At 45.0% G+C, this 21,952-nt stretch overlaps 2 protein-coding genes across 4 annotated transcripts; both read right to left on the bottom strand.

Moving 5' to 3' along the window:
- Positions 1 to 3,213: 3,213 nt before the first annotated feature.
- LOC135504580 (solute carrier family 26 member 6-like) lies at positions 3,214 to 12,589 on the bottom strand. Of its 3 annotated transcripts, XM_064923291.1 has the most exons (18): positions 12,199 to 12,589; positions 11,765 to 11,904; positions 11,538 to 11,648; positions 11,187 to 11,335; positions 10,835 to 10,999; positions 10,417 to 10,569; positions 10,210 to 10,292; positions 9,897 to 10,044; positions 9,670 to 9,783; positions 8,072 to 8,149; positions 7,797 to 7,892; positions 7,346 to 7,452; positions 7,132 to 7,201; positions 6,938 to 7,027; positions 6,373 to 6,516; positions 6,202 to 6,256; positions 4,308 to 4,426; positions 3,214 to 4,161 (listed from the first exon to the last, which is right to left on the bottom strand). In XM_064923291.1, the coding sequence occupies exons 1-18, from the start codon at positions 12,330 to 12,332 to the stop codon at positions 4,132 to 4,134; spliced, it is 1,986 nt and encodes a 661-aa protein (XP_064779363.1). In that variant the 5' UTR covers positions 12,333 to 12,589; the 3' UTR covers positions 3,214 to 4,131. The 3 variants fall into 3 exon arrangements, with proteins under 3 accessions (XP_064779363.1, XP_064779362.1, XP_064779364.1); XM_064923290.1 differs by having other exon boundaries at positions 3,214 to 4,426; XM_064923292.1 differs by lacking the exon at positions 8,072 to 8,149 and having other exon boundaries at positions 3,214 to 4,426.
- A 2,305-nt stretch (positions 12,590 to 14,894) lies between these two features.
- LOC135503692 (WAS/WASL-interacting protein family member 3) lies at positions 14,895 to 21,536 on the bottom strand. The gene is made up of 3 exons (XM_064921840.1): positions 21,401 to 21,536; positions 21,245 to 21,311; positions 14,895 to 16,090 (listed from the first exon to the last, which is right to left on the bottom strand). The coding sequence occupies exons 1-3, from the start codon at positions 21,509 to 21,511 to the stop codon at positions 15,609 to 15,611; spliced, it is 660 nt and encodes a 219-aa protein (XP_064777912.1). The 5' UTR covers positions 21,512 to 21,536; the 3' UTR covers positions 14,895 to 15,608.
- Positions 21,537 to 21,952: the final 416 nt, after the last annotated feature.

Here is a 21,952-nt window from a genome sequence, read left to right as displayed (position 1 = left end):
AGGCTTTAGCTCCGCAGGCAAACACAGTCTTGTGGCAGTCAGTTGACGATAGGTTACAATTACCCGGAAGAGGACGAAGAGGCTGTGAATGTCACGGCAGCTGCCACTTTCACCCGCTCCGCGACTCGAGCAAAAACATCCACCATACTCTCATTGGTGGCGTTGTCCCACATTGTCCCACATCATGAAGTTAGAATCTGGAGCCAAGCCATCTGTCACGCCGGCTATCATCACTCATCACTGCATATGTACCTAAGAGAGAGAGGCTACATGTAGGGTTTTGTCATTTATGAAGTAGTTAGTTTGAAATGAATGGTCTACAAAAAAGGTTTTCTAGAACCTAAAAGCGCTATGATGAAACTGGCTCTCATGAGGACCGCCACAGGAAAGGAAGACCCAAAGTTACCTCTGCTGCAGAGGATAAGTTCATTAGAGTTACCAGCCTCAGAAATTGCAGCCCAAATAAATGCTTCACAGAGTGCAAGTAACAGACACATCTCAACATCAACTGTTCAGAGGAGACTGCGTGAATCAGGCCTTCATGGTCAAATTGCTGCAAAGACAGACTACTAAAGGACACCAAGAAACACGAGCAATGGACATTAGGCCGGTGGAAATCTGTCCTTTGGTCTGATGAGTCCAAATGTGAGATTTCTGGTTCCAACCGCCGTGTCTTTGTGAGACGCAGAGTAGCTGAACAGATTATCTCTACATGTGTAGTTCCCACCGTGAAGCATGGAGGAGGAGGTGTGGAAGGTGCTTTGCTGATGACACTGTCAGTGATTTATTTAGAATTCAAGGCACACTTAACCAGCATGGATGCCACAGCATTCTGCAGCGATACGCCATCCCATCTGGTTTGTGCTTAGTGGGACTATCATTTGTTTTTCAACAGAACAATGACCCAAAACACACCTCTAGGCTGTGTCAGGGCTATTTGACCAAGAAGGAGAGTGATGGAGTGCTGCATCGGATGACCTGGCCTCCACAATCACCCTACCTCAACCCAATTGAGATGGTTTGGGATGAGTTGGACGCAGTGAAGGAAAAGGTGCTCAGCATATGTGGGAACTCCTTCAAGACTGTTGTAAAAGCATTCCAGGTGAAGCTGGTTGAGGGAATGCCAAAAGTGTTCCAAGCTGTCATCAAAACAGAGGGTGGCTACTTTTAAGAATCCAAAATCTAAAAAATATTTTGGTTTGTTTAACACTTTTTTTGGTTACTACATGATTCCATATGTGTTATTTCATAGTTTTGATGTCTTTACTATATTCTTCAATGTAGACAATAGTAAAAATAAAGAATAACCCTTGAATGAGTAGTTGTTTCCAAACTTTTGACTGGTACTGTTGGTTATTTTCTGTTGTATTCAAGGTTAACGTTACCTTACCTCATTGACTCTCTGAGCTTTTCTGAGACAGGGATCTTGTCCACTTTTTTCCCTTTATCCAGCTCCCCTCTGTGTGTGCGATAGCCCACACGCCTTCTCTCCTTCATAGTTGGGCCTGTGTGACCCACTAGAGTCCCGTCTGTGTAGGGGTCACCTCTGATTCTTCCTTCAGCCTTGTCTGATGTCAACTCTCTCCCTGTGCTCTGATGTGTTGTGACCGTATGACGTCAATGTCTTATGTCTCAATAGAAACTGGCTTCAGGTTGATCCTCGATGATCAGCAGCAATATCCCACTTGATGTAGCTTCAACTTGTGGAAAGATGTTCCTCTCCTTCAAGGTCAATCTACTGCAGGTCAGTGCATCAGTTTTCAGGATGTCCAAATATGGTAATCCAAATACTTGATGAATTTGTGTCCAAAGTGTCTGAGTCTTGGTATGAGTTAGAGAGGGGTCCTTCTTCCGTTATTAATCCAGTTGAGATCCTCTGTTCCTAGAAAGCCCTCTGTTTTCCCCCTTAACTTCCTCTGTCACTGAGTATTCCCTTTTGTCCAAGTATCTTCTGACAGCAGAACTTGAACGAAGACAAAACACAGATTACTCTCCTCCTCCCCACCGCAAGAGTCTAAGTCCCAATCAATCACTTTATCCCAGCCGAGATGGACAGACAGGTGTGCTGTTGACGCTACAAGTCAGTGAGACAGTAGTTCTTCAGAAAGAGGTGTCTGAGGAGTCTTATCTGGGCCTGGTTAGAGAGAGGACATTATTCAGTTAAGTCAGGGATATTACGCTTGTTTTTGCTTACCCTGTGTGGATGGTGTATGACCTGGTTGTGTGGACAAACAGATATGGCCGCAATAATGATACTAAGGGACCATGAGGGAAAAATAATGAACCTGTTCTGTTGGAGTTTGTTGGTCATTCTAATGTTTTGAACCGAACTTCCATTGAAACAGGTTTTTTTGATAGGGGTAAAAAAATATATATACAGTATATACCCCTGGATGACCTTTGAACTTTGACCTCCAGTTTGTTCACCCCTCTTGCAGAGCCCGTTATATAAACCATGTCTTCATTTATGGCCTCTGCTAGACTTATTACACAGTATAGGCATACAGTATAGGCAGTTATTATACAGTATAGGCAGTTCTTCTGTCCCTCCATTTGCAGTTAAGTTCAACTATGGGTTGTACTCTTGTACTCCTTTCCCTCCCTCTTCTGGTATGCAGTAGATATTTAACATTTATTCATATTTAATAGTAATTTAATTTCATCTGAAGCTTGATGATATATGTTGAAACGGTATTACTTTCCTTGGTATTCAAGGGTTCACATCGAGTTTAATAGAAGTGTTATCCACACAACTTAGCTTGGGAAAAGAATGATAGGTAGTCAAACAGGGGTGTTGCACCTGTCAATCATTAACATGAAATCCATCGCTATGGAAACTGCAAGAGCGGTCATGTTTTAGTGGAACTGCAGACCGAGTAAGCTTACAAAGATTTGACATGGTGAAACACAATGATGACACAGTATGGCTATAATGAAAAAGAATAAACCATTCTGTGCGCAACAAAGAATTGAACACAAGATGTCATATTGCTTCAATAAAGCTTTTATAGGAGACAACTTCTGTTTCCATGTCTTCTAAAGCACACAGCAAAATGAAAGACCTGACAGTATGGTCTCGTAGTTCAACAACATAACCGCAGTAGGCTATCAGCATGTGGATTGAAGTCATAACCTGTACAACCTTTCACTGACCGAGGTTGAGAAAAGCATCCAAATGTGCCCTCCTGAAATTCATTGTCACAAGAGAACAAGTCAGTTCGGTCCTTATTTATTTCTGTGTAGCACAAACCCACCCAGGCAATACCAGTAGTACAGTTGGCCTGCAATGGAAATTGAAATGATGATACAAACAACGAATGACAGTCAATTCTGTCTGGGTGTTCTCTCTGCTGCCACATGGCAAGTACAGGAGCGGCAAGTCTAGGTCCAAGAGGCTTCTAAACAGCTTCTACCCCCAAGCCATAAGACTATCTATACATAGTCACTTTAATTAACTCTACCTGCATGCACATACTACCTCAACTAACCGGTGCCCCCACACATTGACTCTGTACCGGCACCCCCCCCCCACCCCTGTATATATATATGTATATTTTTTTTTCTGCTGCTCTTTAATTACTTGTTGCTTCTATCTCGTATTTTTTTAAACTGCGCTGTTGGTTAGAGGCTCGTAAGTAAACATTTCACTGTAAGGTCTACAGCTGTTGTATTTGGCGCATGTGACTAATACAATTTGATTTGATTGACATCAGCCGAGCTCACCCACTTCCCATGAGTGTCTGATCTCATTGGAGGAGGTGCAGGAGCGACGCCCAACCATTAAACCCCCACAGACACCCCTAATCATGGCGCAGGGGGTGGTTGGACCTGGACATGTTTTAGAGATAGGAAGACAGACAGGCAGACAGACAGACAGACAGACAGACAGACAGACAGACAGACAGACAGACAGGCAGACGGACTCCGGCTGGCTCCAATCCATCTGCTGTCTTTTCATAGCTCAAAAGAAGACGTTGAACCACAGCATTAGCGAAGGAGCTCAAAAGGAAAGCATTTTCATCGTCCTATCGCCGACGCCAGCTTGAGCTGGGAGTTCAGTCTACTGCGTATTCTGATTGAGGCAGGAATTCCACAGTGACATTTTCCCATCCACTCCATGTGGGCTGCACATCAACACTCACTCAGCTCTGTGTTATGGTCCTACAGGAGCAGAAGAACAACATCAATGCAGAGGTAGAAAACAATCACAAAGCAGACAGACTAATTCTAACAGACACATTGGTAGACGTAGGACACAAGGTAGCAATGCCAGTAGCAAAGCATATAGAAAAAGGGAACATATTCACAGCCATGGGAGGCGATATCTGGCAGTGTTGGACAGCGTGGTGCACTGACGGGAAGAGGCAGGACCTGGACAGAGTGTTTGGGATGAAGCCCTGGGCCTGCAGCTTGATCACCAGCCTGTCTACAGGACACAGGTAACACACAATCACATTACCCTACAATCTGAAACGGACATGCACATTACCCTACAATCTGAAACGGACATGCACATTACCCTACAATCTGAAATGGACATGCACATTACCCTACAATCTGAAACGGACATGCACATTACCCTACAATCTGAAACGGACATGCACATTACCCTACAATCTGAAACTGATTTCTAAAGCAACTGCAATCACATCTTACACCAAAAACAGTACAATCAATGTCCTGAGAGGTATAAGATCAATGTCCAGCGCCAAATTTCACAATATGAAATATACAGTCGGAAGTTTTACATAGAGTCAGGAAGTTAAAGCTTGGTCGCAGACAGGTTGGAGTCATTAAAACTCATTTTTTAACCACTCCACAAATTTCTTGTTAACAAATTATAGTTTTGGCAAGTCGTTTAGGACATCTACTTTGTGCATGACACAAGTCATTTTTCCAACAGTTGTTTACAGACAGATTAATTCCTGTGGGCCAGAAGTTTACATACACTAAGTTTACTGTGCCGTTAAACAGCTTAGAAAATTCCAGAAAATTATGTCATGGCTTTAGTCAATTGGAGGTGTACCTGTGGATGTATTTCAAGGCCTACCTTCAAACTCAGTGCCTCTTTGCTTGACATCATGGGGAAAGAAAAGACCTCAGAAAAATAATTGTGGACCTCTACAATTTCCAAACACCTGAAGGTACCACGTTTATCTGTACAAACAATAGTACGCAAGTATAAACTCCATGGGACCACGCAGCCGTCATACCGCTCAGGAAGGAGATGCGTTCGGTCTCCTAGCGATGAACGTACTTTGGTGAGAAAAGTGCAACAGCAAAGGACCTTGTGAAGACGAGAGAAATGTCCTCTGGTCTGATGAAACAAAAATAGAACTGTTTGGCCATAATGACCATCGCTATGTTTGGAGGAAAAAGGGGGAGGCTTGCAAGCCGAAGAACACCATCCCAACCGTGAAGCACGGGGGCGGCAGCCTCATGCTGTGGGGATGCTTTGCTGCAGAAGGGACTGGTGCACTTCACAAAATAGATGGCATCATGAGCGAGGAGAATTATGTGGATATATAATATATATATATAGATCAGTCAGGAAGTTAAAGCTTGGTCGCAAATGGGTCTTCCAAATGGACAATGACCCCAAACATGCTTCCAAAGTTGTGGCAAGATGGCTTAAGGACAACAAAGTCAAGGTATTGGAGTGGCCATCACAAAGCCCTGACCTCAATCCAATAGAAAATGTGTTGGCAGAACTGAAAAAGTGTTTGCGAGCAAGGAGGCTAACAAACCTGATTCAGTTACACCAGCTCTGTCAGGAGGAATGGGCCAAAATTCACCCAATTTAATGTGGGAAGCTTGTGGAAGGCTACCCAAAACGTTTGACCCAAGTTAAACAATTTAAAGGCAATGCTACCAAATACTAATTGAGGGTATGTAAACTTCTGACCCACTGGGAATGTGATGAAAGAAATAAAAGCTGAAATAAATCATTCTCTCGACTATTATTCAGACATTTCACATTCTTAAAATGAAGTGGTGATCCTAACTGACCTAAAACAGGGAATATTTACTTGGATTAAATGTCAGGAATTTTAAAAAACTGAGTTTAAATGTATTTGGCGAAGGAGTATGTAAACTTCCGACTTCAACTGTACATCCATCACTGTTTTGAGGGTAGACCAGGGAGTTTTATAAGTAGGTGAGGTTGTTATGGCAGTAGCAGGAAGTTTGAGGGGAATTTACCTGGGCAAGCAGCCAGAAACACACTGACCCCCTGCTCCTCCATTTCCTCCACAACCTGCCACAACGGAAAAACACAGTGTGTTACACAGCACAGTATGAAATATCTCTTGTTCCCTTTCCCTGTCTCATACTCGCTGTTATTTGTTTCAGGTAATGACTTTTTGGGCTCACCTTACATAGTGCTTTGATTGACATAGAGTCCATGAAGATGACTGAGCTAAACTCGAGCACCAGACAGTGCCTTGCGCCTTGCATTTGAGGTAAGGGCTGGTTCTCAATGAGGGCTGCATTCTCCAGTTGGACACGCTGCACAGACTGTTTTCACAAAACACACACACCCACACACACTTGCTAATGTTCGTAGACTTTCACATTGCATGAATTACAGCTGTCAACCTACAGTAAGTACGTGAAGGAATGCACAACTATGCAGAAACAAACAGGTTCTGCGCTGAGTTGTAGTTTATGCTATATTGTCTGGGTTGAGTTGTAGTTTGTTATACTCTCTGGGTTGAGTTGTAGTTTATATTATATTGCTTGGGTTGAGTTGTAGTTTATGCTATATTGTCTGGGTTGAGTTGTAGTTTGTTAAGCTCTCCGGGTTGAGTTGTAGTTTATATTATATTGCTTGGGTTGAGTTGTAGTTTATGCTATATTGTCTGGGTTAAGTTGTAGTTTATGCTATATTGTCTGGGTTGAGTTGTAGTTTATGTCTCATAGCATGGAGCCTACCTACCTTTCTGAGAGAGCTGAAGAACAGCTCAGCATTTGCAAAGTACAGCGGGTTGGAGCAGGAGAATACAGTAACTCCAGGAACCGGCCTGGCCTGTGAAACACAGAGCAGAGCAGGGTGTTGTTCATCAGCAGCACAGCAGGGACTGGTTAGTGAGTTTAGGTGAAAGGTTTCTCAATGGCTGTCATAAAGGTTACCTCAGCATAGAGACGTAGGTCCCTGTAGCAGTCCGTCCCAGGAATATGACCCAGCACTGCATTGTGGGAGCTGGGAGAGCGATCAAGAGACAGACAGACAGACAGATGAATACAAAAAGACAAAATGAGAAAGAACAGACGTGAATGATTTTCCATTGGTGTTATGCGAATCCCATAACACGCAAGCCACCTAATGAGTGACCGACACACTCACAGTTGAGTCCTGTAGACGACAGTGATCATAGAGAGGGCCAGAGCAGCAGCCAGGCCAAGATCCAGGTTGAAAATCAGGGTGAAGATCAGGGTGAACACCCACACCAGCTGCAGGGAGAGGGACACAGGAAAGTCCCTGGATTAGAGGCCTATCTGGGGTAATTTTATTTTTTTTTAAATTTTACCTTTATTTAACCAGGCAAGTCAGTTAAGAACACATTCTTATTTTCAATGACGGCCTGGGAACAGTGGGTTAACTGCCTGTTCAGGGGCAGAACGACAGATTTGTACCTTGTCAGCTCGGGGGTTTGAACTCGCAACCTTCCGGTTGCTAGTCCAACGCTCTAACCACTAGGCTACGCTGCCCCCCCAAAATCAGTGATGTGATGGGTCATCAGAATGACTGAAGGCATACAAAATGGATGATGGATGTTATATGGAGGTTGACATACCAGGTCCAAACGGTCAGATGCCCAGAGCACTGGGACTTCCTGAAACTGACCCAGAATCCCTTGCAGATTTACCACAATGACCACTGCTAACACTGCCTGTAACACACACACATAGAGACAGAGCAACAAGTATAAACACTGACAAACACAAAGACAAAGAGTGAAACAGAAGCATATGAACACCAAAACAAACAAATGAACGCAAACACAGACAAAACATCTGATTTCAGTGTTAGAGAAGGGAATGTAGAAGGTGTTATAAATGACTTGAGTACTATTGGCAGTTGCTCAAAGAGATGTCCAATCTTCAGCAAGATGGTGAGCATCATCAGAGCAGAGAGAAGCCCAGCCGCCTGTGGACAGGAGGAGCGAGGGGGAGAGATTAGAGAGCAAAAGAGTGGAATGCATATAAGTGAGGGAAGATGTGAGATTAAGACTTGACCCCGTGCTGGTGTTTAGCACACAGCCAACTATGGACTACATATTCCCCACGGCAGACCAGGGTTCAATTCCAGAGCCAGGCTTTACATTTCTGCATCCCTCTCACATGTAATACTACAGTATGTCTATCACAAAGAACAATTCATTTGTTCATTTCCTGGTTGCAAAAATGTGAATACTTCACCCAATTTCAGTTTATGTGACAAAACAAGCAAGTATATCGTGTAGAGAATCATTTTAACATCTAAACTGCTGGGAAATATCTTTTCCCTAACCAAAACACTTTGTATTTTTCAACTCTTTGAAGCTGGTGTATAAAATCGAAAGTAAAAGATGCAAAGACATAGAAACGGGAAGCATAGAAATAGTGCACATTGAACAGATCTACCACTTCTTTGAATTCTTTTCAATGAGAATGACGTACTTTTGTATATACACTGTATGTGGACACCCGTCTCAGATTAGTGGATTTGGCTATATTAGCTACACTCGTTACTGACAAAAGTATGTGGACCCCCCTCTCAAATGAGTGGATTTGGCTATATCAGCCACACTCGTTACTGACAAAAGTATGTGGACACCCCTCTCAAATGAGTGGATTTGGCTATTTCAGCCACACTCGTTACTGACAGATGTATAAAATATAGCACATAGCCTTGCAATCTCCATAGACAAACATTGGCAGTGGAATGGCCTTACTGAAGAGCTCAGTGACATTCAACGCGACACCATCGTAGGATGCCACTTTTCCAACAAGTCAGCTCATCAAATTTCTGCCCTGCTAGAGCTGCCCCGGTCAACTGTAAGGGCTGTTATTGTGAAGTTGAAATGTCTAGGAGCACAAAAGCTCAGCCGCGAAGTGGTAGGCCACACAAGCCCAAGATCACCATGCGCAATGCCAAGTGTCGGCTGGAGTGGTGTAAAGCTCGCCGCCATTGGACTCTGGAGCAGTGGAAACGCGTTCTCCGGAGTGATGAATCACACTTCACCATCTGGCAGTCTGACTGGGTTTGGTGGATACCAGGACAACGCTACCTGCTCCAATGCATTGTGTCAACTGTAATGTTTGGTGGAGGAGGAATAATGGTCTGGGGCTGTTTTTCATGGTTCTGGCTATGCCCCTTAGTTCCAGTGAAGGGAAATCTTAACGCTACAGCATACAATGACATTCTCAATGATTTTGGGCTTCCAACTTTGTGGCAACCGTTTTTTCAGGCTTTTCCTGTTTCATCATGACAATGCCCCCCGTGCACAAAGCGAGGTCCATACAGAAATGGTTTGTCGAGATCAGTGTGGAAGAACTTGACTGGCTGGCACAGAGCCCTGACCTCAACCCCATCTAACACCTCATCGCTCAACACCTCTTGTAACGGAATGGAAGCACAGCAATGTACCAAATTCCAGCTTTAAAAAGAAAAAAAGAAAACTCTACCTGAGTTTTCACCCCAATACTTTCTTGGACCGTACTGCGTGACAACGAGCAGCTGACGGCAAAACAGTGGAACATCCCTCCAATTGTGTTGCAGAGTCCTATCGCCAACAGGTCCTACAGCAGGAAGAGACCAATTATAGCAGTGAGAGAGAAACTGGTCCTCCTAACAGCGGAGTGAATATAGTGAGTCCATTAGGAGACCATGTGAGAGCTCATTTCTCTGTTACCTGGTTGCTGTCTATGGCGTAATCATGTCTGTGTGCAAACATTCTGCCCATGGAGGAGGTAAAGCCAAAGCCCACCACAGCCAGGGACAGAGCAGGACCAAACAGCTGTTTGGCCTGGGCTAGAGAGGGGAGGGCTGGCGGAGACAAGCTGGAGCCACGGAAAGAGAGAGGGGACATACTGGGAGTTTCATCATATTTCTGTATTCAGCCCATGTAGCCTGTGAACATAACACGGTAATAACTCAAGTTTTATGTCACAAGTAAATTAATTTGACATGGCACAAACAATACGACGAGAGACAGTAGGACTAACCCAGTGGGTATGTGTCCTACTACCTGGACACCATGTTGTCCTGACAAGTCCAACTGCACTGACAGGAAGGTGGCCAGCGTTATCTGAGGATAAAATGAAGAGGACAGAGGAGATGAAGTCATCACACTGGAACAGTCTTCAACAGAAAGACCTTTATGCAATTCTGACTCATGTCTGTGTGTGTGTGTGTTGTGTGTGTATCTCTACCAGAACTAGCTCCCATGGAATGGGCATGGGTAGCTTGGTCTTGAAGAGTCTATTCAGCATCTTGCCTCCCACCAGGATCACCATGGAGACGGCGGAGACAACCAGCGTCCCAGGCGTTGCGTTAGTCACTCTAGACAGCACATCAACCAGCGTCTGACACACACCAGGGAACAGGGATGAAGACAGACACACACACACACACACACACACACACACACACACACACACACACACACACACACACACACACTGTAACCGGTTTATCACACTCCCTCTGTCTCCTACACACGCACACACACACACACACACACACACACACACACACACACACACACACACACACACACACACACACACACACACACACACACACACACACACACACACACACACACACACACACACACACAAAGCTCACCCAGCCTACAGCCAGGAAACCGCTGTGTCTGTTGGTTGGGATGCCAAAGAGTAGAGGCAGCTGGTAGATGGTGATATGAAGTGCTGCCGCCGTGGTATAGCCGCTCACCAGGGGCTGAGACAGCCAGTGACACATATCCCCTCCTCTCATCAAGAACAACACTATCTGTAGAGAGGGACAAGTAACAGATCTAGCCTGTCATCCTAAGACGTGTGTGTGTGTGTGTGTGTGTGTGTGTGTGTGTGTGTGTGTGTGTGTGTGTGTGTGTGTGTGTGTGTGTGTGTGTGTGTGTGTGTGTGTGTGTGTGTGTGTGTGTGTGTGTGTGTGTGTGTGTGTGTGTGCGCTCTCTCACCTGTATAAGGCCACAAAGGAAGGTAAGTTGTACTGCCACACACACTCGAGCCATCCCTCCATCGCCCTCCCGCTCCTCGACACCGTTGCTAAGCAACTCCACGTTGCCCGTCACAGTGCCAATCATGATAGAGAGAATGGCGAAAGTACCTGTGTGCCCGTCATGCATGGAAACGCACCGTTGTCATATTCAAAGCCCTGCACTCTTTCCTCGCTCAGGCTAACTGAACTCAAACCCACATTTCACACATTCAGCACTAACTGAAAAGAAAAGAAAGCCCGTGAAGGAATTGTATTATGCCCACCCCATTCAGGTGATGAGGGTGACGCAGAGGTCCGCGTTAACACTCACCCACTGAGAGGTGTCTGGACGTCCCAAAGAGGAAGTAGATGACCGACGGATAGAAAGAAGTGTAGAGACCAAACACAGGCGGCACCCCGGCCAGCAACGCATTAGACAGGCCTGGGGGGAGAAACACAGAGAGTGAAGCGTCTGGCCTAAAGCAGACATGAGCGGTAGGTATAACCAGGTGCGTGTCAATCTCATTCATATCTGTAGCTGCAGGTAGTCAGTGGTACCTCCGGGTAGGTGCATGATACCCACACTGACGCCCGAAATCAGGTCTCCGATGGCGTTGTCTCTGAGGGAGTAGCGGGGCAGCCAGGAGAGGACAGGAACAGATGACAACATACAGCTCTTCAGCCTGGAACCAGAACACCTGGGAGAGGAGACACAACTAGAGCTGGGGTTCAATCGCAGACATACAGGGTTCATTGCTCTCTGTTGAATTTGACAGGTATAAATATGTAGGCCAAATTAAAAATGCGTTAAAATATCAAAGGAAATGTAATATTTTAAAGAAACACCAACAATGTGATATTGTCCCTCATGATAATATGCAGTATGTCCCTCGCGATGCCCCAGACTACTGGGGGGTGGGGTTAACATTCACGCCACAATGGAAATATACAGCATGAATGCTCTGGAGCAACAAGGCTCCACTGTCACTCACCAGCATTCCGCCTTCACCCTCTCCCAAACCGACCGGGACTTCTTTCCCAACCGCTGACCCAGTATATCCAACTGTGCTTCATCCAGCATGGCTGTGTGATCAGGCCGGACCGGATTAAGAATAATATTGTCCATCTCGAAGTCAAAGGCACAGTGCAGGAACACTCTCCAGCACTGCTATATAAGGACGGTCTGACTGCTGCCAATTTTCCATTTGCCAATTTCTCTCTATTTTGTGTATGAATAGTTCAGTGAGCCAGTTTAGATATAATTAGAGTGAAAGTGCAAAAGAATAGCATAGCAATTAAATAGAAAAATAACCCGACCGTGTGTGTGTGGGAGACTAAATACTAGGTGAAGACAAAACCTGTACACAACTATGTCCAGAGAGAATGAGCAGGCTGATGTCATGTGAGTGTGTTTACCGTACACCACGTGTGCCAGGGAGGGTGGAGTGAAGCCTTGAACTCTGCTCAGAGCAGCGGGCAATCCGTTTCCTTCCCCTCAGCGATTCAACGCTGCTGAAAACTTCCTTTATCGTGGCTCGCATTCAGACAGAATGGCACCCGAAGTAGTGCACTACACAGGGAATAGGATGCCATTTGGGACGTAACCAAAAGAGCCCTGGCTTAAAAGTAGGGCCTTTCCCAAGAGGGAGAACCCAAGCAAACCCCTTGATATCCTGGCCCATCTACAGTTGATTAAACAGCACACTGTCACATTCACAGGACTTAAGCTATCTAACAAACTAATGTATTTTCGAAATCCTACAATCACTAGTATAGTTAAGCAATAAGGCCCGAAGGGGTGTGGTGTATATGGCCAATATACCACAGCTCGTGATGGTCTTAGTCACGACACAACGCGGAGTGCTAGGACACAGCCCTTAGCCGTGGTATTTTGGCCACATATCACAAACCCCTAAGGGGCCTTATTGGTATTATAAAATGGTTACCAACATAATTAAAGCCGTCAAAAGAAAATGTAAATGTCATACCCATTGCATACGGTCTGATATACCACAGCTTTCAGCCAATCAGCATTCAGGGTTCGAACCACCCAGTTTATAATGGTTGTTGGATTACAAGACATCAGCCTGTACTACACTGAACCAATCCCTCAACGCCAACAACAGTGTGGAGACCTGAGGAAAACATTCCACACACATATGAAATCAGGGAAACACAAAACTACTGTAATACTCTAATCTTTTAGGAGATATTTGAGAGGAACCAAATGTTGTATTTACAGCTGAACTGATAAATGGAACCGTTAACAAACACTGATTGGAGTGGAAATGCCCCTGATAACATTTGGATCATGAATTATTCCTTAATAATTCCACAAGATCTTGTCGACAGTGGGGACTGGATCTATCTGGGCCCGTTCCATAATACATGGTCCAAGAAACACTGTGAGTCACACGTGTAAGTGAAGTCAGATGCCTCTCGCTGTAATAAACTAAACTCGGCTCCGCATCGAATAGCATTATCAGTAGGACAAGGGAGCTGGTATACAAAAAGTGAGCTGGTATACAAAGTCCGGTTGTATTTCAGTGTCTGTTGTTCCCGTGTGCTTTGGAATGACAGAAGGAGCGAAAAGTTATGGAGAACGGAACATGTCTCACGGACTAGATAAAAATGGATCAAATTGACTTCCCTTCGAGCCCAACCAGAACCGAGTAGTCAACAATGTCTTGGTGTGTCTTTCAATTGGCATGATAAAAGGTGGACATAAGTAGAATATCCCACGATTTCACTAGCATTTCATGTCTTATCACACAAAGTAGTAGAGCAGAGTTGGTACAGTAGGCATATTATAATAATTATATTAATTATAATTATACATACTGTACCAACATGCTCAGGGAGCAGTTACATTTATTTTTTTAAACGAGCTCAAAAACGATCCTCTTTTAAAATTCTGATCCCCTGACATTTGTTTCAAACATTGCAGCGGTTTCTCTGGAACTTGAGACAACGAAAGACAACAACGTTTCGATGGGAATGAAATGATGTGAATCTCTGGCCCCTTAGCCTGATGCCACTGGGGATGTGCCTGCCCGATGTGCCTGCCCGATGTGCCTGCCCGTTGTGCCTGCCCGTTGTGCCTGCCCGTTGTGCCTGCCCGTTGTGCCTGCCCGTTGTGCCTGCCCGTTGTGCCTGCCCGTGGTCTCACAGAGACGACAGGGTTATCACAGATTGTCATCCTGATGAAAAGGTCCAAATGAGCATCATCGCCTCGGCCCACCCGTCTCAAAGTCCACTGACATCAGATACCCACACGTGACACCACGTCAGTCAGCACGGGGGGGGGGGGGGGGGGTGTCTGTGGAGTAGCTTAGAGGTGTGTGAGTATGAGTGTGCACCACTTTGATGATGTTGTAGGTGTGGGTTGATTCTTCTGCTGTATTGATATGTATAAAGGTCGTGGGATAAAGCATCTTAGGCTCTCAAACGAGCCGTGCATTATAGCCATTTGCCACATCACATTGTAGAATATGAAGTGACATAATGACTAGAAATAAATGCACCCAAATAATTCTGACACAAATGGAGACGTTGAAAAATGCTTTAACCAAAAGTCTCAGGAGAGAATTCTTGTCAGCCTTACATTATAAACATTGACACATTAGATCAAACATGAACTTTCTTTATATCATATAAAGTGTAAAGACGACTAAATGAAATGCTATAATCCTATGATTTTGAGAGAGAAATACAGATGTTTAAATTACCATGTCTTGGGAGAGAATGATTACCAACCGACAATGGGACCATTTGCCACATTATAACTACTGCAAGAAACATGAACTTAGACAGACTTTGATTAGCATATCAGACTACATGAAACTCTAGCATCCAATTATTCGGAGTTTTAACTCGGTATGTTTTTTTTTTTTAATCTGTTATTTTTTTGTTGATACGTTTTTAAATCTGATAAATTACCTCATTTAACCCGTGCTACACCCGTGCTACACTGTCTCAAAGCCCCACCCCCAGATCCAGACAGCCAATAAGAACAAACAAATTCTTAACACGTCACACACACATACAAATGTTTAGTACTCCAATCATTGGGCACACTAACATACAAACGCTGAGAATAAATGTGCTTTAAAAGCAGTATCCCTGGACTGAGTTAATCAGAAAGGGTTCAGAATATCTGCACATAACCATGGTCCAGTTGTGGTCCTTGGTGTGCCATCAAGTCGGTCAGTACTGGACAGTAGTCCCACATTTTCAGAAGGGCCGTGCCTGACCACCGGTGCAAGTGCTTGGACTTGATGTAATTGTGATGCAACCAGAGCTGGACCATTGTCCTGGTGAGTGGTCAAGTATTGTCCTAGTTAATAGCCATGCTGTGGTCAGTACTGAGTCGCTGCTCTGCGTCACGGTGTAGTGCGGTCGGTCAGTACTGGATCTGTCTCAGCAGCAGCATGAGGTCTCGGACGCGTTCAGCGCGGCTGTGGGGGGACTGGTGCAGCGGCAGCTCAAAGAAGGAGAAGGTGAAGCTGCGAGAGAAGCTGAGGTTGGTGACGGGTCTGAGTGGGGGCAAGCGGGGGGCACGGGGGAGCCTGTGCTGGGGGGGCACCCTGCGCCTCACCCTCACGGCCCTGCTCCCCTCCGTGGGAGCTGTGACTGGGGGCGAGGGGGCAGGGCTCCGGACACCGACACCCCCCGACAGGTGGCGGGGGAGTTGGGGGGGCAGGGGTGTGGGGACAGGGGCGGGCGGGGGTGGAGGGATGCTGGTGAAGGAGGATTCGGATAGGGACAGTCCGCCCCACGGGGTCATGCTGTCCGGGGGAAGGTTGGCGGAGGTCTGGCCCGTCTGGGTGCGCTTCCTCCGTGCGGCCTGAGAGGGGCGCTGGTGGGTTGTCATAGTCGGCTTGGCTGTGGAGGAGGGGAGATACTTCCATGTTGAACAGACAAGGCAGTAAATGGTCAAACAGACTGTTTTCAAGCTAACAACAAACAGTGGCGCTGTTTCCCCCTTCATGGATTTCAGCTTTGAAGTACCTTCGTTTCTCACTGATATACAGTTGACATAGGGCGATGTTGTCTTTGAATTTGTATAGTAAACAGTTTTAGAATTGTATGTAAATGTGCCAGCAAAGTATTCAAGTGTATGAAAGTGTTTTACTAAATCAAGTATAGGCGACACACTGACTGTACAAAACATTAGGAACACCTGCTTTTTTCATGACATAGGCTGACCGAGTGAAATGATCCCTTATTTATGTCACTTGTTCAATCCACTTTTATTAATGTAAATGAAGAGGATGGGAGACAGGTTAAAGAAGGATTTTTAAGCCTCGAGACAATTGAGACATGGATTGTGTGTGTGTGCCATTCAGAGGGTGAATGGGCAAGACAAAAGATTTAAGTGTCTTTGAATGGCGTATGGTATTAGGTGCCAGGCGCACCGGTTTGTGTCAAGAACTGCAAAGCTGCTGGGTTTGTCACGCTCAACAGTTTCCCATCTGGCCAACTTGACATAACTGTGGGAAGGATTGGAGCCAACATGGGCCAGCATCCATGTGAAACACTTTCAACACGTTGTAGAGTCCATGCCCCTGATAAATTGAGGCTGTTCTGAGGGCAAAAGAGGGTGCCACTCAGTATTAGCCTTTATACTAGCCTGTTCAACCTCTCTTTCGTGTCGTCTGAGATCCCAAAGATTGGAAAGCAGCTGCGGTCATCCCCCTCTTCAAAGGGGGGGACACTCTTGACCCAAACTGCTATAGACCTATATCTATCCTACCATGCCTTTCTAAGGTCTTCGAAAGCCAAGTCAACAAACAGATTACCGACCATTTCGAATCTCACCATACCTTCTCTGCTGTGCAATCTGGTTTCAGAGCTGGTCATGGGTGCACCTCAGCCATGCTCAAGGTCCTAAACGATATCTTAACCGCCATCGATAAGAAACATTACTGTGCAGCCGTTTTCATTGATCTGGCCAAGGCTTTCGACTCTGTCAATCACCACATCCTCATCGGCAGACTCGACAGCCTTGGTTTCTCAAATGATTGCCTCGCCTGGTTCACCAACTACTTCTCTGATAGAGTTCAGTGTGTCAAATCGGAGGGTCTGCTGTCCGGACCTCTGGCAGTCTCTATGGGGGTGCCACAGGGTTCAATTCTTGGACCGACTCTCTTCTCTGTATACATCAGTGAGGTCGCTCTTGCTGCTGGTGAGTCTCTGATCCACCTCTACGCAGACGACACCATTCTGTATACTTCTGGCCCTTCTTTGGACACTGTGTTAACAACCCTCCAGGCAAGCTTCAATGCCATACAAGTCTCCTTCCGTGGCCTCCAATTGCTCTTAAATACAAGTAAAACTAAATGCATGCTCTTCAACCGATCGCTACCCGCACCTGCCCGCCTGGCCAACATCACTACTCTGGACGGCTCTGATTTAGAATAAGTGGACAACTACAAATACTTAGGTATCTGGTTAGACAGTAAACTCTCCTTCCAGACCCATATCAAATATCTCCAATCCAAAGTTAAATCTAGAATTGGCTTCCTATTTCGCAACAAAGCATCCTTCACTCATGCTGCCAAACATACCCTTGTAAAACTGACCATCCTACCAATCCTCGACTTTGGCGATGTCATTGACAAAATAGCCTCCAATACCCTACTCAACAAACTGGATGCAGTCTATCACAGTGCAATCCGTTTTGTCAACAAAGCCCCATATACTACCCACCATTGCGACCTGTACACTCTCTTTGTTCTCGTCGCCAAACCCACTGGCTCCATGTCATCTACAAGACCCTGCTAGGTAAAGTCCCCCCTTATCTCAGCTCGCTGGTCACCATAGCATCTCACACCTGTAGCACACGCTCCAGCAGGTATATCTCTCTGGTCATCTCCAAAACCAATTCTTTCTTTGGCCGCCTCTCCTTCCAGTTCTCTGCTGCCAATGACTGGAATGAACTACAAAAAGCACTGAAACTGGAAACACTTATCTCCCTCACTAGCTTTAAGCACCAACTGTCAAAGCAGCTCACAGATTACTGCACCTGTACATAGCCCACCTATATTTTAGCCCAAACAACTACCTCTTTCCCTACTGTATTTAATTTATTTATTTATTTTGCTCCTTTGCACCCTATTTTTATTTCTACTTTGCACATTCTTCCAATGCAAATCTACCATTCCAGTGTTTTACTTGCTATATTGTATTTACTTTGCCACCATGGCCTTTTTTTGCCTTTACCTCCCTTATCTCACCTCATTTGCTCACATCGTGTATATACAGTGCCTTGCGAAAGTATTCGGCCCCCTTGAACTTTGCGACCTTTTGCCACATTTCAGGCTTCAAACATAAAGATATAAAACTGTGTTTTTTTGTGAAGAATCAACAACAAGTGGGACACAATCATGAAGTGGAACGACATTTATTGGATATTTCAAACTTTTTAACAAATCAAAAACTGAAAAATTGGGCGTGCAAAATTATTCAGCCCCTTTACTTTCAGTGCAGCAAACTCTCTCCAGAAGTTCAGTGAGGATCTCTGAATGATCCAATGTTGACCTAAATGACTAATGATGATAAATACAATCCACCTGTGTGTAATCAAGTCTCCGTATAAATGCATCTGCACTGTGATAGTCTCAGAGGTCCGTTAAAAGCGCAGAGAGCATCATGAAGAACAAGGAACGCACCAGGCAGGTCCGAGATACTGTTGGGAAGAAGTTTAAAGACGGATTTGGATACAAAAAGATTTCCCAAGCTTTAAACATCCCAAGGAGCACTGTGCAAGCGATAATATTGAAATGGAAGGAGTATCAGACCACTGCAAATCTACCAAGACCTGGCCGTCCCTCTAAACTTTCAGCTCATACAAGGAGAAGACTGATCAGAGATGCAGCCAAGAAGCCCATGATTACTCTGGATGAACTGCATAGATCTACAGCTGAGGTGGGAGACTCTGTCCATAGGACAACAATCAGTCGTATATTGCACAAATCTGGCCTTTATGGAAGAGTGGCAAGAAGAAAGCCATTTCTTAAAGATATCCATAAAAAGTGTTGTTTAAAGTTTGCCACAAGCCACCTGGGAGACACACCAAACATGTGGAAGAAGGTGCTCTGGTCAGATGAAACCAAAATTGAACTTTTTGGCAACAATGCAAAACGTTATGTTTGGCGTAAAAGCAACACAGCTCATCACCCTGAACACACCATCCCCACTGTCAAACATGGTGGTGGCAGCATCATGGTTTGGGCCTGCTTTTCTTCAGCAGGGACAGGGAAGATGGTTAAAATTGATGGGAAGATGGATGGAGCCAAATACAGGACCATTCTGGAAGAAAACCTGATGGAGTCTGCAAAAGACCTGAGACTGGGACGGAGATTTGTCTTCCAACAAGACAATGATCCAAAACATAAAGCAAAATCTACAATGGAATGGTTCAAAAATAAACATATCCAGGTGTTAGAATGGCAAAGTCAAAGTCCAGACCTGAATCCAATCGAGAATCTGTGGAAAGAACTGAAAACTGCTGTTCACAAATGCTCTCCATCCAACCTCACTGAGCTCGAGCTGTTTTGCAAGGAGGAATTGAAATTTTTTCCCATCTCTCGATGTGCAAAACTGATAGAGACATACCCCAAGTAACTTACAGCTGTAATCGCAGCAAAAGGTGGCGCTACAAAGTATTAACTTAAGGGGGCTGAATAATTTTGCACGCCCAATTTTTCAGTTTTTGATTTGTTAAAAAAGTTTGAAATATCCAATAAATGTCGTTCCACTTCATGATTGTGTCCCACTTGTTGTTGATTCTTCACAAAAAAATACAGTTTTATATCTTTATGTTTGAAGCCTGAAATGTGGCAAAAGGTCGCAAAGTTCAAGGGGGCCGAATACTTTCGCAAGGCACTGTAGACTTGTTTATACTGTATTATTGACTGTATGTTTGTTTTACTCCATGTGTAACTCTGTGTCATTGTATGTGTCGAACTGCTTTGCTTTATCTTGGCCAGGTCGCAATTGTAAATGAGAACCTGTTCTCAACTTGCCTACCTGGTTAAATAAAGGTGAAATAAAAAATAAAATTAGGAAGATGTTCCTAATGTTTTGTGCACTCAGCGTACAAAGGGAATCATTTTTCATGTGGATTTCCTTGCTCTAGTTCTTGCCCGCTCTTCTTGCCCTGTGTCTCTCGGTTGATATGATCAAGTGTCTGTGTGTTGACAGAGGACAAAGTCAGAGGAAAACAAACACTTGAGAGCCAACAGAAGAGGAGCGGAGTGGAGAGAGAAGTGGAGACAGGAGAGGAGACAGGAGAGGAGACAGGAGAGGAGACAGGAGCAGGTCTCTTAGACCAGTTAGCATTGACACGGACTGATAATGTTAACACTGATGTTGCAGTGTCCATATTACATGCCAGCACTTTTCTTTATTGGACAGGCAGTATGTCTGTTCACTGCATGCTGCTCCTAAGGAGCGTCTTCAAATAGATACTGGATTGGAAGTCAAAATAGCAACACAGGGGGCGTTTTCTTGTTCTTGTTATCTATTTGAAGACGCTCCCTTGGGGGTCTCCTCCGTGACCCCGAAACCCCGAAGTGGTCGAGGAGTGTGTCAATTCGTTAGTAGGCAAAGGGAAGATGGTCCTCCCCTCTTCGATAGCCTCCTTAAGGCGAGGAGACACAAGTCCATCCTACCGGATTACTTCACAGAGGAGTTTTGAATATCTGCCACACGCCTTCAGAATCAGCTGTTGTATTCTCGGAGGAGAAAAGCCTGCAGACATAAAAACTGTATGTATGCTACTTGTCCCTTTATCTATAAAATGTCTTGCACAACTAGTAAAATGTGTTTTTGTCACTTTATACAATTCTTTTGGGATTCCACCCTGTAAACGCCATTTGCCTGAGGAGTCTAATTTCATACGAGCGCATGTCCACTTTTCCTCTCCTCGATTACCTTTGACATTTTTCAAAAAGGAGGCCAGAGAGGACGCAGAAGTTGAGCCAATCTAATTGGGAAAAGGCCTAAATAGAAATTATAGTTAGTTCACTGCACCTGCTGGCTTACTCCCAGAGGAGCCAATCATAGGCAACCGATCCTGTGGCATCATAGATCCTGTGGCCTGTGATGACAGAGCAGAGAGATCAGTTTATCTCCATGATAAATACACAGCAACTTGGTCAACAGTGTCACCAGTTTGTAGTACTGTACCTCTCTGGTGAGTGTGGAAGGCTCCTCAACTTGGGTTTTTTTTCTCCTCCCTCGGGGTGTTTGCTGGCTCAGCTCAGCCCCGTTGTCACGGGCCCGGCTATGCCGAGGCATCCCTCACACCGCTACACACACACACACAAACTCTTCCTTTCTCGTCTTTAATCTTTCGGCAGACAACGCCTTCCGTTCAACTGAGCTCACAGCGAAGTTACTTCACCCTTTAGCACCGACTCCCTCCCACGCATCAATAGATCCCTCCCACGCATCAATAGATCCCTCCCACGCATCAATAGATCCCTCCCACGCATCAATAGATCCCTTCCACGAGTCCTCTCTCACGCTTCACATTGATCTTTCTCCGGGTGATTTCAGCATACTACAGTTGAATTACAGGTCTTTTCTGAAACAACTCCAATCCAGCTATTTTGCAGAGTAATTCCCATATACATTGGTTTGTCTACGTCATCGGTCAGAAGGCATCACCTCCCTGCTCCATCTAGCTCTTCAAATAGTACTTCTCTCTCTCTCTCTGATTCTCATCAGTGAAGTTGG

This window comes from Oncorhynchus masou, chromosome 18 (assembly GCF_036934945.1).
Source record: "Oncorhynchus masou masou isolate Uvic2021 chromosome 18, UVic_Omas_1.1, whole genome shotgun sequence".
Classification (NCBI taxonomy): Eukaryota; Metazoa; Chordata; class Actinopteri; order Salmoniformes; family Salmonidae; genus Oncorhynchus; species Oncorhynchus masou.
Note: the sequence above shows the minus strand (reverse complement) of the source record. Positions and strands in the feature narration are given on the sequence as shown.

Bases quoted from the DNA above. Each gene is read 5' to 3' on its own strand.
- LOC135504580 (XM_064923290.1), bottom strand. From the start codon at position 12,332: ATGGACAATATTATTCTTAATCCGGTCCGGCCTGATCACACAGCCATG. The intron at 11,905-12,198 runs GTGAGTGACAGT...CTCCTCTCCCAG, and splicing joins AGGGTGAAGGCGGAATGCTG to GTGTTCTGGTTCCAGGCTGA. The intron at 6,257-6,372 runs GTGAGCCCAAAA...CCGTTGTGGCAG, and splicing joins CAATCAAAGCACTATGTAAG to GTTGTGGAGGAAATGGAGGA.
- LOC135503692 (XM_064921840.1), bottom strand. From the start codon at position 21,511: ATGCCTCGGCATAGCCGGGCCCGTGACAACGGGGCTGAGCTGAGCCAG. The intron at 21,312-21,400 runs GTACAGTACTAC...CTGTCATCACAG, and splicing joins CTTCCACACTCACCAGAGAG to GCCACAGGATCTATGATGCC. The intron at 16,091-21,244 runs GTGCAGTGAACT...CCTCCTCCACAG, and splicing joins CTCTGGGAGTAAGCCAGCAG to CCAAGCCGACTATGACAACC.